Genomic DNA, 13,261 nt, shown 5'->3' on the forward strand with positions numbered 1-13,261 from the left:
ATGATTGAGGGGCACCATTTGAAGGGAGTTTGGGAAACAATCTCAAGTGGACCAAGTGCACTCTGGAGACCTTCATGTGGACTTGGAGATCCTTCTTGTGGACACGGTAGGCTAGATGCAGACACACTATTCAGGGTTGACTTGCCTGGTCTTGGACATCCTCATCACACAGCTCTAGCTGCATGATACGCTCAAAGGGGCGGAAAAGCGCCTCATTAAAGTGAAAATGAGAAGGCTCATTCCAGTCCGTCAGCACTTCAGTGAGGATGTCATGGATGAAGGAGACAGCCTTCCGAGACACATGTCTCTCCTTATGACAAGCAGCCTACAGGGAAAGGAGGAACATTAGTTTACCCAAACAAAAAAATTTGCTTTTAGTGAGACACTTTTAATGGAGGTAAGCATTTCAAGTTGCTGAACCCTAAAAACAGCTACACCACTAAGTGATTTAAGGCCCCCACTGCAATGAAAATGGGAGTCACAGCCATAGAAACAGATGGCTGAGACTCTTGAGCTGCTCAGACTCCCAGAGATGCACGAAGGCTTGCTGACAATTGAAAAAGTACAGCTAAAAATAAGTTAAATAACAAACCCTATAGAACTTGTGTGAAATGTTGGCTTTTGTTTCTACTGTGTGACCATTTTTTTATTCAAAAAGGTGGTTCCTGCATATATTCACCTTACATATCCATGCATGACCAAATGCCACTTTTTATTTGGCTGTTTATGGAATTTACAGTGAGAAGGTTCTCATCACTTTTGAAAGAGCTATTAAAAAATTAAACAAATGAGAAACTGGATATAAAGGTATTGTATTGAGGAACTACACAGGTTATGCTAAATTATGTCCTTTCCCTCATGTTTCTCCTTCCCAGTAATGCCCTTATCTGCACTCAAGTCAACCAAAAAGACTGACCAGCCCTGTATTCTAAAAATATGGAAGGCACTTGAGTTTAAACTGGCTTGGGATCTTGAAAGTCTTAAAAGCATTCAAAACATGACAAGCATTTAAAGTGGTCTCAGGCTGGCATCCAAAGGTGAGACACCAGTTTTCAAAATAAAGGGATGTTAAAGCATACAACAGAAAATTCTCTGCTGTTTCTACTTCACTTAAAAGAATTCCACAAAGACTCCCCAGTGTCTGAACTCCTCTATAAAATAGTCTACACTTTTCTTTGAGTCAATGAAATAAAATGCTATGGCAATTAAGCGAACAGCTCATCTTAAAACTCCAGAGAGGCATGCTCCCATTAGACCTGGGCAGATGACACTACATACACCTTACTGTCAGAAAGAAAGGAAGTACTGCACATTTATTTGTCGCAATGATACAAATTAAAAAGCTCTGAGAAGTCAACCCACCAGTGTTTCACCAGTTGACTCAAAAGTTTGTCTGTGGAAATGTCATTTGTTATGACTGAAATCCATTATGTGGCTGCTATTAGCATGCCACTGACCAGGGTTCACCAGGCAGAAGGAAATGGAAAAATGTCACCATCTTGCCAGTTGAGCTGACTTTATGTGGGAAAAGAAAGCTGCATCCTTTTATGGGAAGACTTGCAAGGATGCAGACCTAGGCTGGGAAAATAGGTAGATAGAGGAGTTACCTATAACCTCTTGGGGTGGTTTCAGTTTTTTCACCACAGACACACAGGAAGTAGCATATTGCAAAAATCCAACACACTACCACTGGACCTGCCCATTTCAGTTATGCAAAAACATTCTTTTCAGAAGCAGTATTGATACAATATATTGTACATCTGCTGGTGGTAGTCATAGTTAGTTGTACATGTTAGGAACTTGAATATGGGTCAAGATGACCTTCAGTAACTATAAGAAATTAATGAGTGAAACCAGGACTTGGTTCTGTTCAAAAGATCCAAAGGGCAACATCCAGGATTGATTGCACCAAGGATAAGTTATTTGACAGCTTGGCAAAGTGACTATTTGATTATTCAGCTTGGCAATGAAACTAACCTTTAAGGTGTCCTGAAGTGAACTGCCTTCATTATAATACTGCAAATCACACCACCAGGTGACAAAGACCCCAGCCCAGCCCAGCCCAGCCCTCCTCTTAGCATGCATAGCAATTAGAAGGAATGACACAGCAAATACTGTGTGTTGATTACTGACCAAATACTGGGAGCGCACAACCTTGTAGCTTTTGTAAGATGAAATTCAGGTGTGTTTGATTTGTGGAAAAGTCTACCCAGTACCCAGGCCTGTAAACAGTATTTCTCCTGAGCTTGTGGAATTGGTTTACTGCACGCTGGGTATGAATACAGTTTTTGGACAAACAATATCATAACATGTGACACACTATATACAGTGTCCCAACAGGAGTCTAAACAGAATTGACAATGCTGACCTTGACTTCTCCAGCTTTTTCAACTTTGCCATGTCTTGCACACATTCCCATTCTCTCCCCTACTCCTACCTCTACAAGGTGGGGTGCCACCAGGCTCCAGCAGCGCATAAGGTGGAGCAACGGCCGAGATTTACTCCTTATGATTCTGAGCATGGCATCACCAAGTCGGAACAAGTGAAGTGCACTTCTTCTGTCCTGGGTAGATTTCACTTCACCTACAAGGAAGTATGAGAAAATAAATGGATATTTATAATGGAGCTGCTCCTCCATCTCTGGAGGTCTAAACTGGAATTTAAATCAGGTAAGAAATTATTAGTATTAAGTTGAGGGTGGGAGGGTGGTGGAAGAAAAAAATAATAAAGGAATTAATGTTTAGGTTTGAACTGCAATGCAACTGAAATGATTGAATTTTACTGCAATACCTACGCCTGTGTAGGTGAAAGAAAGATGGACCCAAGTTTTAAAGAAAAAGGCTTGGAGAAGTAGTGCAGAGAAATTAAGCAAGGAATTAATTGAAATTAAGACAAAAATAGTAGCAGCAAAACCCTTTAGTGACATCTACAGGAAATATAAACTATAAATATAAACTACAAATGATTTAGTTTCGGTTTGTCCTTTTTATTTCTTCTCAAGCAAAGGATACAAAGCAGAGAACATGAGAAAACACTTTTCCTCGGCCAGTAACAGTTGTTATTTCCTGTTGAAAGAAACTAATCTTCCATTGCTCTTACAACATTTGGAAAGACGCATCATTCTCTCATTTAAAATATGCCAGTACTTTTATCTTTAACGTAAGACATTATCAGGGGGCATATCACTTTTAATATCTATTAAAAGCCATTATGTGCTCCATTCCAAGTCTTACATACATGATAAGAGGATCACTATTTACTGGAAAAAAAAAAGATGAACGTTGTGGCCTTGAGACAAGAAGCTTGTCAGACTGAGAAAATGACAAGCAGCACTTCTGGAAGAGGGGAAACCAATTACACTGGAGACATATACCAGATAAAATCCATGCCTGACACAGGACAAAAACAAAACCCATATGACTAATGTCACTTCTAAAGGCAAAATACAAATTTAAGTGAAATATATTCCTTTGGGTTCAATCCTTCTGCCCTGTTTGACACAGTGATGGAAATGACAATTTACAGGCTGTGAGGTATATGGTCCACTCTGCTGGGGAGGAAAAAGCATGACAAACCCCATTGCTTTATATAATATTCTCCAGCTGCGTGCTTTGTTTGCTGTCACCCATTTTCTAAACACTTCTGAGGCTATCCCACTGTCAAAAGTCTAACCTAAATCCACTCTCTTAAGTCTACATTCACCCAAGTTTCTTTACCGGATTAGATTCCAAAATGGAGCTTTGATGAAATATCTGTGTATAATTAACACTCCCGAAGTCCAAGAACCAAATGAATGTCCTCTGGAGTATTTCATAGAAGATGTGGGTGTGATCTCTGTCCAAAACAAAGCGCTCAACCTTTTCTAAAGACTGAATTGGTCCTACAGAAAGATCTTATTAGACTAAATACTGTGGTTTATGTATAACTTGAAATTTCAATCAGAAAAATTAAACCTGTAAGAATACAAAGCAAGTCCTATAAGCAGTTCAGTTGTATATGAAACACAGAGCTCTGCAAGAGATCTTCAGTAGATTTTACCTGGCATTGCTAGGGAGTAATCAACTGTATCTGTGACTGAATGGAAAAGCTGGGCCTGAGAAGCCTTCTTGAGCTGGTAAAGGAAGCCTGCCAGTGCCATCAGGTTTAACTTGTCAGCAGCATCTTCAAAGAGCCTGTAGTAAAAGAATTGAATCTAACTGAAAAATTCATTAGATGCAGACTTAAATATCTAAGAAGAAAACCTGTATCTTTTACACGGCTGCTATGTGCTGCATTTGGTGACACATGAGGTTATTTTCATTTACATGGTGCCTCATGAAGACTTTGATCCAGAAACTTTAATTGGAGGGTGGAACGTAGGATGCTGTAGGACCAGCCAGACACCTTCCTAGATTAAACTCAGGTACTAAAACAAAAAGTCACTTTTTAAAGGAACTGATGCATTCCCATTAATGCTGTAAGCAGTTCATGAACCAGTAATCAAAAAACCAGCAAGAATATGCCTGGTCCTCATGTCACAGATCATCACAGCTTCACTGGCATTGCACTAGTCTGCTCCATCCAGTTACAGCCCCTTACGTGCAAAACAAATTAATTCAAGTCTTAGATGTAAAGTTGCTGTACCAGAATTCTCTTTTGGAATATAAGCAATAGTTGTTATTTTCAGCTGCAATGAGCTCTTAAGACTTAAAATCTGTACCCTTAACCCAGCAAACACGCTTATGTAGGAGGTGGGTTCCAGAGAGATTAAAGTGAAAGTTCACGTGGTGCAGCCAAAAGTTGATACAAATACAATTTTCTGACCTTGTTTTTCGTGAAAAACGTCCTATAGTCCTAGAAAACTGGGGACTGAGTCCTAATAAAATCAGCACTGAAGTAAAAGTTCAGAATTCAAACCTGCATCATTAAATTACAGTACTGCTATTCTCTAATCCTTGGAAGTAAGTTGTATTGAGAACTTCCTAAATAAAAGATACTCTCCATGCACAAACTCCTATAAGCAGTGTCAGTATGCATTGCTTTTTCCTTGAATTTACAAATATCACCCTCCTGTGGGCAAAGAAAAAGAATGTAAAATGTCACCTGGAAATAAAAAGGTTACTAGAAGCATGCCAGGAAATTTTAAACTCTTGCCTTAGCTGTTGAAAGAATAGCAGAAATAGCAAAAATATCTGTGACATATCTGTCTGAAGACTGTGTTTTAGGGACATTTAACCTAGCCATTCTGTGACCATGCTTGATGGCCCTTTCTCCTGCAGGTCTTTTAGGGACTGCTGGTTGTGCAGCACTCTTGTGAAACTCAACTGAAAGCAAGTGCCTGCAACAGACAAAGGTCACTCCCCATTGCACCACAAAAAGGTCCATTCTGATCCTGTTTTGGGAACAAAGCTGCTGGTTCCCAAGAGCACTGCTTGTACCTGTCAGCTTGTGTAGAAAGCGTGAGAACAGCCTTGGCAGCACTGGTCCCACACAGCAGACTGCCTCCACGGAAGTCAAAAGCTCTGCCCTTACTGCTCTCCTTGATGAGTTCCTGGATAGAAACCGGCTGAATGACAGGATTGTTGCTGAGGGTGGTCTCTTGCTCAGGGGTCAGTGCCTGGGCAGAGTCCCCAGGCTCAGAGTCTGTGTGCAGCCCTGCAGGTGCCTGCTGTGACTGGGTGATGGTAAGGGAGGGCTGGGAAGCACCATCACTGAAGTGGGTGTGCTCCAATGTGCTGATGTACTCACAAACCCTGAGAACAAACAAAGAAGAAAAAAATGAATAAAACCCACAAAAGAACACCTCCTCCCCCCACCAATCACTAGGCTCACTGAATAAATGCTTACTCCAGAGGTGAGTCAGAAGGATTGTACAAGTGCAGCTCTTGGCTGCTTCAAAGCCCCATCACTGCGAGAAGCCAGTTTACATGGAAACCCACTGCCAATTTGCAGGCACTGATTACATCTGAACCAGATACAAAGCACAGGACATTTTCCTCAAACCATAAACAGGCAATCTCAAAGTCTCAGACTCAGACGTAGAAAACTTGTCTTCTTATATCCTTTGGCCTCCTGTGTGCCTAGACAGCAAATAGTTCAGTGAAGCTGCCTGAAGAGCCCATTTAGGTTCCTGGGTCGGTCAGAGTCAGAACTTCAACGTTTCTAAGCATTGATTTTGTCTCTGAATAGTGGTGGAAAACAGTAACATCTTTCCTCCTACAGTTGCTGGAGGTTAATTCTCTCTAACACTGTTTATACAGAACACTCCCAAAGTACCTAAAGTCCTTTTTCTCAGTCTGTTATTTTCAGGCAACATGGTATAAATTCTGTTTCTTTCGAGAATGCTGGTGAGTACCTGAATACATGAGGCCAACAGTCCTGATTGTGGCTTCCCATCTCCAGGCCCACATTAAGAACTGCATCCATACACAAAACATGAGCAGTGTGCAGACACACTCCCTGCACTTTGCCCATCTGTTCCAATTTCTGCTCCACTTTCTGTTTCACTGCAGCATGAAAAAAAAACAACAGACAACCCACATTAGCATCTCCAGCTTTTGAACAAGCACTGGCTTGTATATAAGGTAATGGCAAATGCATACAGTTTGAGAGCTATATAAGAACATGGAAGTTAGACCAAAAAAATCAACAGAGAAACACCTTCCTTGCTAAGAAACATAAGGCAGTTTTAAAATTAAAATCCTTTTTGACTGATCTTATATGCATGGAAAAAAAATCAATGCCAGATTGACAACCTCCACCCCCAAATTCACATCTTGTTGCCCACAGAACAGATGCAGATTGCCAGCGATATTACATGCTTCTCTTTGGAGCTGGCTGGCTGGATATTTATTTTTACCAAAATCTCCTTTGCTATAGGAAAGAGTTTGTGTATGTCACATCTATTTCCATGCAAAAGTTTCACCAAAAAATTTTGTTAATGGGTAATCCTGTCAAAGTAAAACTAATCCTGACCTGAACTACACGCATTTTGACCTCATTCTTTTTCCTGAGAATCTCTGAAAAGCTTAGTTTTCATGCTGCATTGGAATGGAACCAAATTTTGAAGCTTTGCAAGCTTTCACAGAACACATCCGTTGGCCTGTGGCCACTGCTACTGCCTCCTGTTTGCTTCACCATGGCCTGGCCAACTCACTTCAGTCCTATCCAGCAGAGAAGTCAAAAGCTAGTTTGTGCCCAGGCATATTCAGCTTTGTTTTCTCTACTGAGACACCAAATTTGAGTGCCAGGCAGGGTCATTTGTGCACCACTGTTTTGTTATGGGCTTCTTGTCTTTAGAAATAGGGTGTTATCAGACAAATCTTATGTGCTTCTCCAAACAGTGAGAACAATTCAACAAAAACTGTTGAAGACAACAACTAAAGTTGACCTCCACTGGGTTTGGGGGTTTGGAATTATGGTATAGAGATGCAGAACTTTCTACCTGTTATAAATATATATATATATATTTATTATTCCAGCTTCATTTAACATGATTCAGAAATAGTTTTAAACAGCTGACAATGACAAAAGACAATCAAGGATGTATACACAAGACTGGTATAGGGATGCAAACTCAGCTTTATACTACCACCCAATGCATTAAAAAAACATAAATTGTTTCTCTGATGCTCTCTGGTTGTACTAGTTTTACACAGCTTAAAAAGTGCACTTTGCAAAAATGCTGTTCTATTGTTCCACTGATTTCAGTTCCACCTAAAATATAATTAGTGTGGCATAATGTTAAGAGAGCAGGACATGTACTGAAGCCTCTAGGCATATGTCCCATATACTTACAAGTGAGTGCTGCACATCAGTGGCATTCCCCTACATCCTTCTTCCATATGTAGCAAAGTACTTTCCAGTAGCATCCTTACAGGCAATACAAGGTAAGACAGGTAATTTAATCACACTGTTACCTTGAGCTATAGTATCACTGGGCTCTTGGATTTCTTTTTCCTCTTTCTCTTCTTGGACACAGGAGGCAGCAGCCATTTGGGCAAGAGCAGATGCACAGTTAGCAGCAACTCCTGTAAATGAACAACACAATTAGTATTCAACCAGCATCTTCTTCCTAATCCCATGCAGTCCCAACAACAGGTTGTGTGATGGAAAGTTGGCTGGATATGTCTATGCTGTACGGCAGGTACCATATAGGTATGGGGAGTCCTACAGTCCAGGTTCCTATTCAAGACTCAAACAGGATGCTGCTTTTCTCTCTCCCAAATTCCTTCAAGGGAGGATACTATCCTACTTTGTAAGAAGTCTGCCATGACATCCCACATGCAGCAGTACCTAGAGCACAGCTCAACCGGGCTGCTCTCCTCAGTCCATCCAGGCTCACGCAGATGGAGTCCTTCTCCTTTTGGTTCTGCTCTTTGGCTCCTTCTGCTCCCAAGATGAATGCCAGCCCCTTGGAGCTGCCTGCCATGCGGCCAGTCAGTGGTGTGGACAAAGTGTCAATTAAGTTCTTCCAACAGCCGATTAAAATGTATCGGGCAAAAGCAACTCCTGGAATGAGAAATGCGTTACTACTGCTACTACTGGAAAACAACACAACAGCAGCTTTATTATCAGCGGCAAAAAAAAAATGTATCATATTTGTCCTCTGCATGCTGGACAACCCATTCACATTTAGGATGCATTGACATACATCCCTCAACCATTAAACTATTCTAAACCACATATGCTTGTTGCTTATAAAACCCACTGCTGGTAGTTATACACTTATAACAATCTTAATACCTGCAACAACAGAATCATCTGTCTTCTGGTTTTGGGAAAGAGGCGATTGAGCTGAAGCAGATGCCATTAGCTGGCCACCGATTGCACTGCTTCCCAAGCCATCAATGTCTGCCAGAACATTAAAAACAACAGATTACTATTTGAGGCACAGATGGTATAAGGAAAGCATCTCCTACTCACTTTTTGTTCAAATAAGTACTAGGCACTCCCGACTTTCTGGTATGATTTTTAGTCGCTCTTTTCTGCCAGTCTTCTGAAGCCTTGGCATAAACATGAGCTGTGACATCTTATGCTTTACCCAGTATAATCAACATTTTCTTGAGGAAGGGAAATATTCCACTCTCAAAAGTCCTCCCTTACCCCCCCCAGTTACACAGTCAACAGAACTCTCAGCAAAGATTTAATAGTATTTCTTAGAGTTGAGAACTTCCAACACTCTTAAATCTCCACATTTCTTAGTATAACCTTTGAAATTTTGCTAAATCCTGTATCTAGATGTTCCTGGACATCCGCCTGAGTCCTCAAGATGCACTGGAATCCTATGTCCTGAATACCATTTTTAGTAGACCTGTATAAGTTCAATCTCAACAAAATAAAGAAAATGAATTACAACCCTTTCTCCAAAACTTCAAAAGACCAGTGTCTCACAGATAGTTTAATGTTAAGGATGTCAGGTTGATTTCCTTTCCAGCAGCCTGTGACTGTCTTGTCTTCTCCACATACTTCATGGCTATTGTTTTTCTCAATTGTTTCTTTCAGCTTCCCAGCTCAATTGCTAAAAGCAACAGTGAGCTCAATACAATCAGCAACAAACTATCAGAGCAGTGCCCTTTGATTACCACTTAATAGCTCAGCGGAAGCCAGTATTCTCCCTGCATACAATGTTTTAATTACCTCTTTGTAATCATACAGTATACACATTCAAGCAGACAGTGCACTGTATATCAATACAGTATCATAGGCATTGTGCTGCCTTTCAGCTGATACAATTTGATTTTTCCCCCCTCAAATGAAGCTAAGGATTGTTTTTAAGCATTTGTTAAAGGTGCCCCAGGTTTTCAGCTTCTCTCCAGGGCCATTTGGCATATCCCTGGCATAGCAGAAATCTGAACTAAGGGGAGCCAAATCTGTGGAAGGCTTCCAGGATCAGACACCATAATTTATATTTGTACTGCACCACAGGCACACTGAAATGGCTTTGCTATGGCAGCAAGAAAACAGCAGCCTTACCACTTACCATTAACAGCTACCAAGTCTACCAGAACTGAGGCTGAGGAGACTGGTTCAATAAACAAACCTACTCTTCCTGTCTCCCAGGGACAGATTGTTTTTAAACCCACACTTCAAAAGCTTTGTGTGATGCAAAACAAATACTTAAGTACTTGCCACAGTTAAGTCTGATTCCTTCTTTACCAATATGTTCATAAAACATCATGTGTTGCATTGATGACATGCTGTTCTGTATGTAATGCAGTGAAGCAGCGTGTTTTTGTAGGTGGCTTTAGGCATGTGTTTGGAAGTTAGCCTTGCCAACATAACGTATTACTGACCGGTCAGCATGGTGATAAGTGGAAGGCTGTGCTCTTCAGGGCTTCCCCAGTATCCAGCTTCTCCCAGCATATTCCTTTCTAGTACCTGGTGGTACAGTTCTTCAACCCAGGCCTGGGAAAATACCATCAAAACTCCACTGGACTGGACCTGCTTCATGAATTCCTTCTGCAGAGAAACATAAAAACCAGATGTAAGACAACACTAAGCTCTATGGCATGACCCTCAGCCCGTAGATCTACTCCTGAGTGTAATGGCATGCAGCAGTAGAAATGAAATTATGCAAAAAGAAGATGTGTCTACAGTGTCTACAGTGGAGAAAGATGTGAATAAGAAGCTTTCCCTTCTCTTACCGCATTTCATGCAAGATATAAATCGCAGTGACAGTTCTTGCACGGTGACAATGGGATATGCTGAGCTCTCACTATTTTCACAAGGTAGGGGTAAGATCTCAGTTCCCATAAAAAGAAGTTATGGCACTTATTGTTGCCTGTCCAGCAATCAGGGCCTTCCGCACTGAACAATCATCACAGATGAACTGGGGTCCAGCTAGATAGCTGAACTATTTTCAAAGGTAACTAGGTCATGCTCAGGTCTGCTGTGCACAGTGCTGCCCCTAGAGAAGGTTCTAAGTCACAGATTTGCTGTTGCAGCTGCTGAAGAACACAGCAGAACCAATGATGACATTAAACCCCACTTGTTCTTGAGAACTTCCAGAAAATAAATCTTCAACTGGAAGCTCAGCAATAATGGAAAATTTTGACAGATTTTTTTTCTCTTTTTTTTTTTTTTTGTTGTTCCATATACCAACTTTTTTTTTTTATTATTTTTAGGAGAAATCTGAAACAACTTCTCTTGGACAACTTAGTTGTAAAACATAGATTCATGTTTTATAACTCCTGCAGCCCTGAAAACAATGTTTAGAAAGCCCAAGGAGCTGAGAAATACCAGGTGCCACAAAAACAATCAGGTCATATTAAAAAGTCCTAATTATTTTTCACTCTAACTTCTCATGTCTTCATCCACGTTGTTCTGGGTTCAGCAGTAGCAGTCATTTTTCTCCTTCTTAGTAGCTGGTGCAGTGCTGTGGTTTTGACTTTCAGCCTGGGAACAGCACTGATAACACTGATGTTTTCAGTTGCTGCTCAGTAATGTTTACTCTGACCAAGGAATTTGTGAGTCTTATGCTCTACCAGGGAGGAGGGGAACTCGGGAGGAAACAGAGACAGGACACCTGACCCAAACTGAACAAAGGGGTATTCCATACCATAGCACATCATGCCCAGTATATAAACTGGGGGCAGTTACCCAGAAGGCTAGATAACTGCTTGTGTTGGGCTGGGTATCAGTCAGTGGGTGGTGAGCAGTTGTATTCTCTTCCATTGTTATTTCCCTTATTGTTATTATTATTGGTGGTGGCAGCAGTGATTTGTGTTATACCTTAGTTACTGGACTGTTCTTATCCCAACCCATGGGAGTCATATTCTCCTCCCCATTCCCCCAGGAGCGGGGGGAGGAAGGGAAAGGAGGGGGAGTGAGTGAGCGGCTGCGTGGTTCTGAGTTATTGGATGGGCTTAAACCATGACACATGTAAATACACATCGAGTATTAAGCAACAAATTTGTCATTATGCTCAAAAGTAGTTGCCAGGTGAAAGTATGTCCTGTGATAATGTGCACAAACAATGCTTGCTGTATCACATGATGCTAATGAAGATCTGAAGACAGAATATCCATCAAAATGACTGCTACTTTAATAGCAACCAGTAAAGTAGCACTCATTTTCCCCTTCCTCTCCCCCATAATCCCCCATTATAGAGAAGCTGTGTAATTCAGATGCATGACATTTATCATTCAGGATTCATAAGCAGCTTGGAGAACACTTCATTGGAATTATTATTTCTCTGTTTAGCAAGATGTCTGAAGTCTTTCTGCATGGGCTGTTTTATGTGAAAAGAAGCAAAAGAAATTTGGGGATTTTTAACAGTTTTCCCATATTCTCCAACTCACCAGCAACACAGGGGCTTGGGCAGGTTTCTTTCTGTAGTAGTCAGAGTTGGCCAATTTTAGGTTGAGCAGCAGAGTGTAATGTGAGACCATGTAGAGACTGTCTGCATTCATCAGAGTCTGGAAGCTGAAATTTAGGTTTCCCTCAAATCCTGGTGAGTGCATCATACCTAACAAAAACACCATGTGAGCTCTCACATTTTACACAGATTTTGCCTGGAAAAAAGAAGATCAGAAACCAACCCTAGCATTTCAGCAGCAATAGATTGCTAGAACAGTTAATGAATCATCAGTAGAAATTACTAAATGCACTAGAACAGGGGATAGAAAAATAAGTAGTCCACCTAGAACACAGTGCTGCAAAAGGCAAACTGAACACTCCAGTCACAGTCCAGCAAAGCAACATGCTAAATCTGAATACACAAGGAGCACCAGCATTCATTAGGATGACTGACAGATACAAAGAAAAGGGCAAGATATATCTGCAATGCTAACTGGAAAGGTGAGGTGGGAACAAGCAGAGGCAAAGCCTGCAGTACTTAACTGAGCATACATTGCACCAAATGGTGCTAATGAGTGTGACAGCCCTTTCAACCCCCCTGTAAATCTGCCTTAGCTAAATGAGTTGTTGGATGGAGACTGGAGTGCTCAGCACCTTGCAGAATCAGGCTGTAATCGTCATTCTCTCCATGGCCTCTCCAGGTATGTGAATAAATATTTGGGGCCAAGCTGGCTGGAACTCATTACAACTCCAACCCGTTTAGTTCATACAAGACCTGCTTTCTAGATAGCTGAGCACTTGCAGCCCTGTCAGACAATAAGCCACCTGTAAGCACTCAGTATTCCTGAAAACACTATTTGTATGAAATGATAGCCTAGAACCATGCCCAGTGGTCCAATCCCTTCTTCCCAGGTAGGATGGACAGCGCATACATTTTCCTTTGAGTTAGCTGTAGAAAAACATAAATCAAGTATGAGCAATA

At 41.2% G+C, this 13,261-nt stretch overlaps 2 protein-coding genes across 9 annotated transcripts in view; one reads left to right on the plus strand and one right to left on the minus strand.

Annotated features, from left to right (window-relative positions):
• The window catches only part of REPS1 (RALBP1 associated Eps domain containing 1), a 499,053-nt gene that overhangs the window by 327,925 nt on the left and 157,867 nt on the right, over positions 1–13,261 (plus strand). The window lies entirely within an intron of this gene.
• The window catches only part of ARFGEF3 (ARFGEF family member 3), a 92,720-nt gene that overhangs the window by 19,818 nt on the left and 59,641 nt on the right, over positions 1–13,261 (minus strand). For all 8 annotated transcript variants that reach the window (XM_061378335.1, XM_061378334.1, XM_061378332.1 and 5 more), the window contains 10 exons: positions 12,282–12,448; positions 10,275–10,440; positions 8,725–8,832; positions 8,275–8,490; positions 7,899–8,009; positions 6,335–6,485; positions 5,418–5,732; positions 4,039–4,172; positions 2,438–2,583; positions 146–325 (listed from right to left, as the gene is read on the minus strand). In XM_061378335.1, the coding sequence (XP_061234319.1) occupies positions 146–325; positions 2,438–2,583; positions 4,039–4,172; positions 5,418–5,732; positions 6,335–6,485; positions 7,899–8,009; positions 8,275–8,490; positions 8,725–8,832; positions 10,275–10,440; positions 12,282–12,448 (1,694 nt within the window). The remainder of the gene's footprint in view (positions 1–145; positions 326–2,437; positions 2,584–4,038; positions 4,173–5,417; positions 5,733–6,334; positions 6,486–7,898; positions 8,010–8,274; positions 8,491–8,724; positions 8,833–10,274; positions 10,441–12,281; positions 12,449–13,261) is intronic.

This window comes from Neopsephotus bourkii, unplaced genomic scaffold (assembly GCF_033783945.1).
Source record: "Neopsephotus bourkii isolate Nb327-2 ecotype Australia unplaced genomic scaffold, CSIRO-AGI_Nbou_v1 NB_1765, whole genome shotgun sequence".
Taxonomy (NCBI): domain Eukaryota; kingdom Metazoa; phylum Chordata; class Aves; order Psittaciformes; family Psittacidae; genus Neopsephotus; species Neopsephotus bourkii.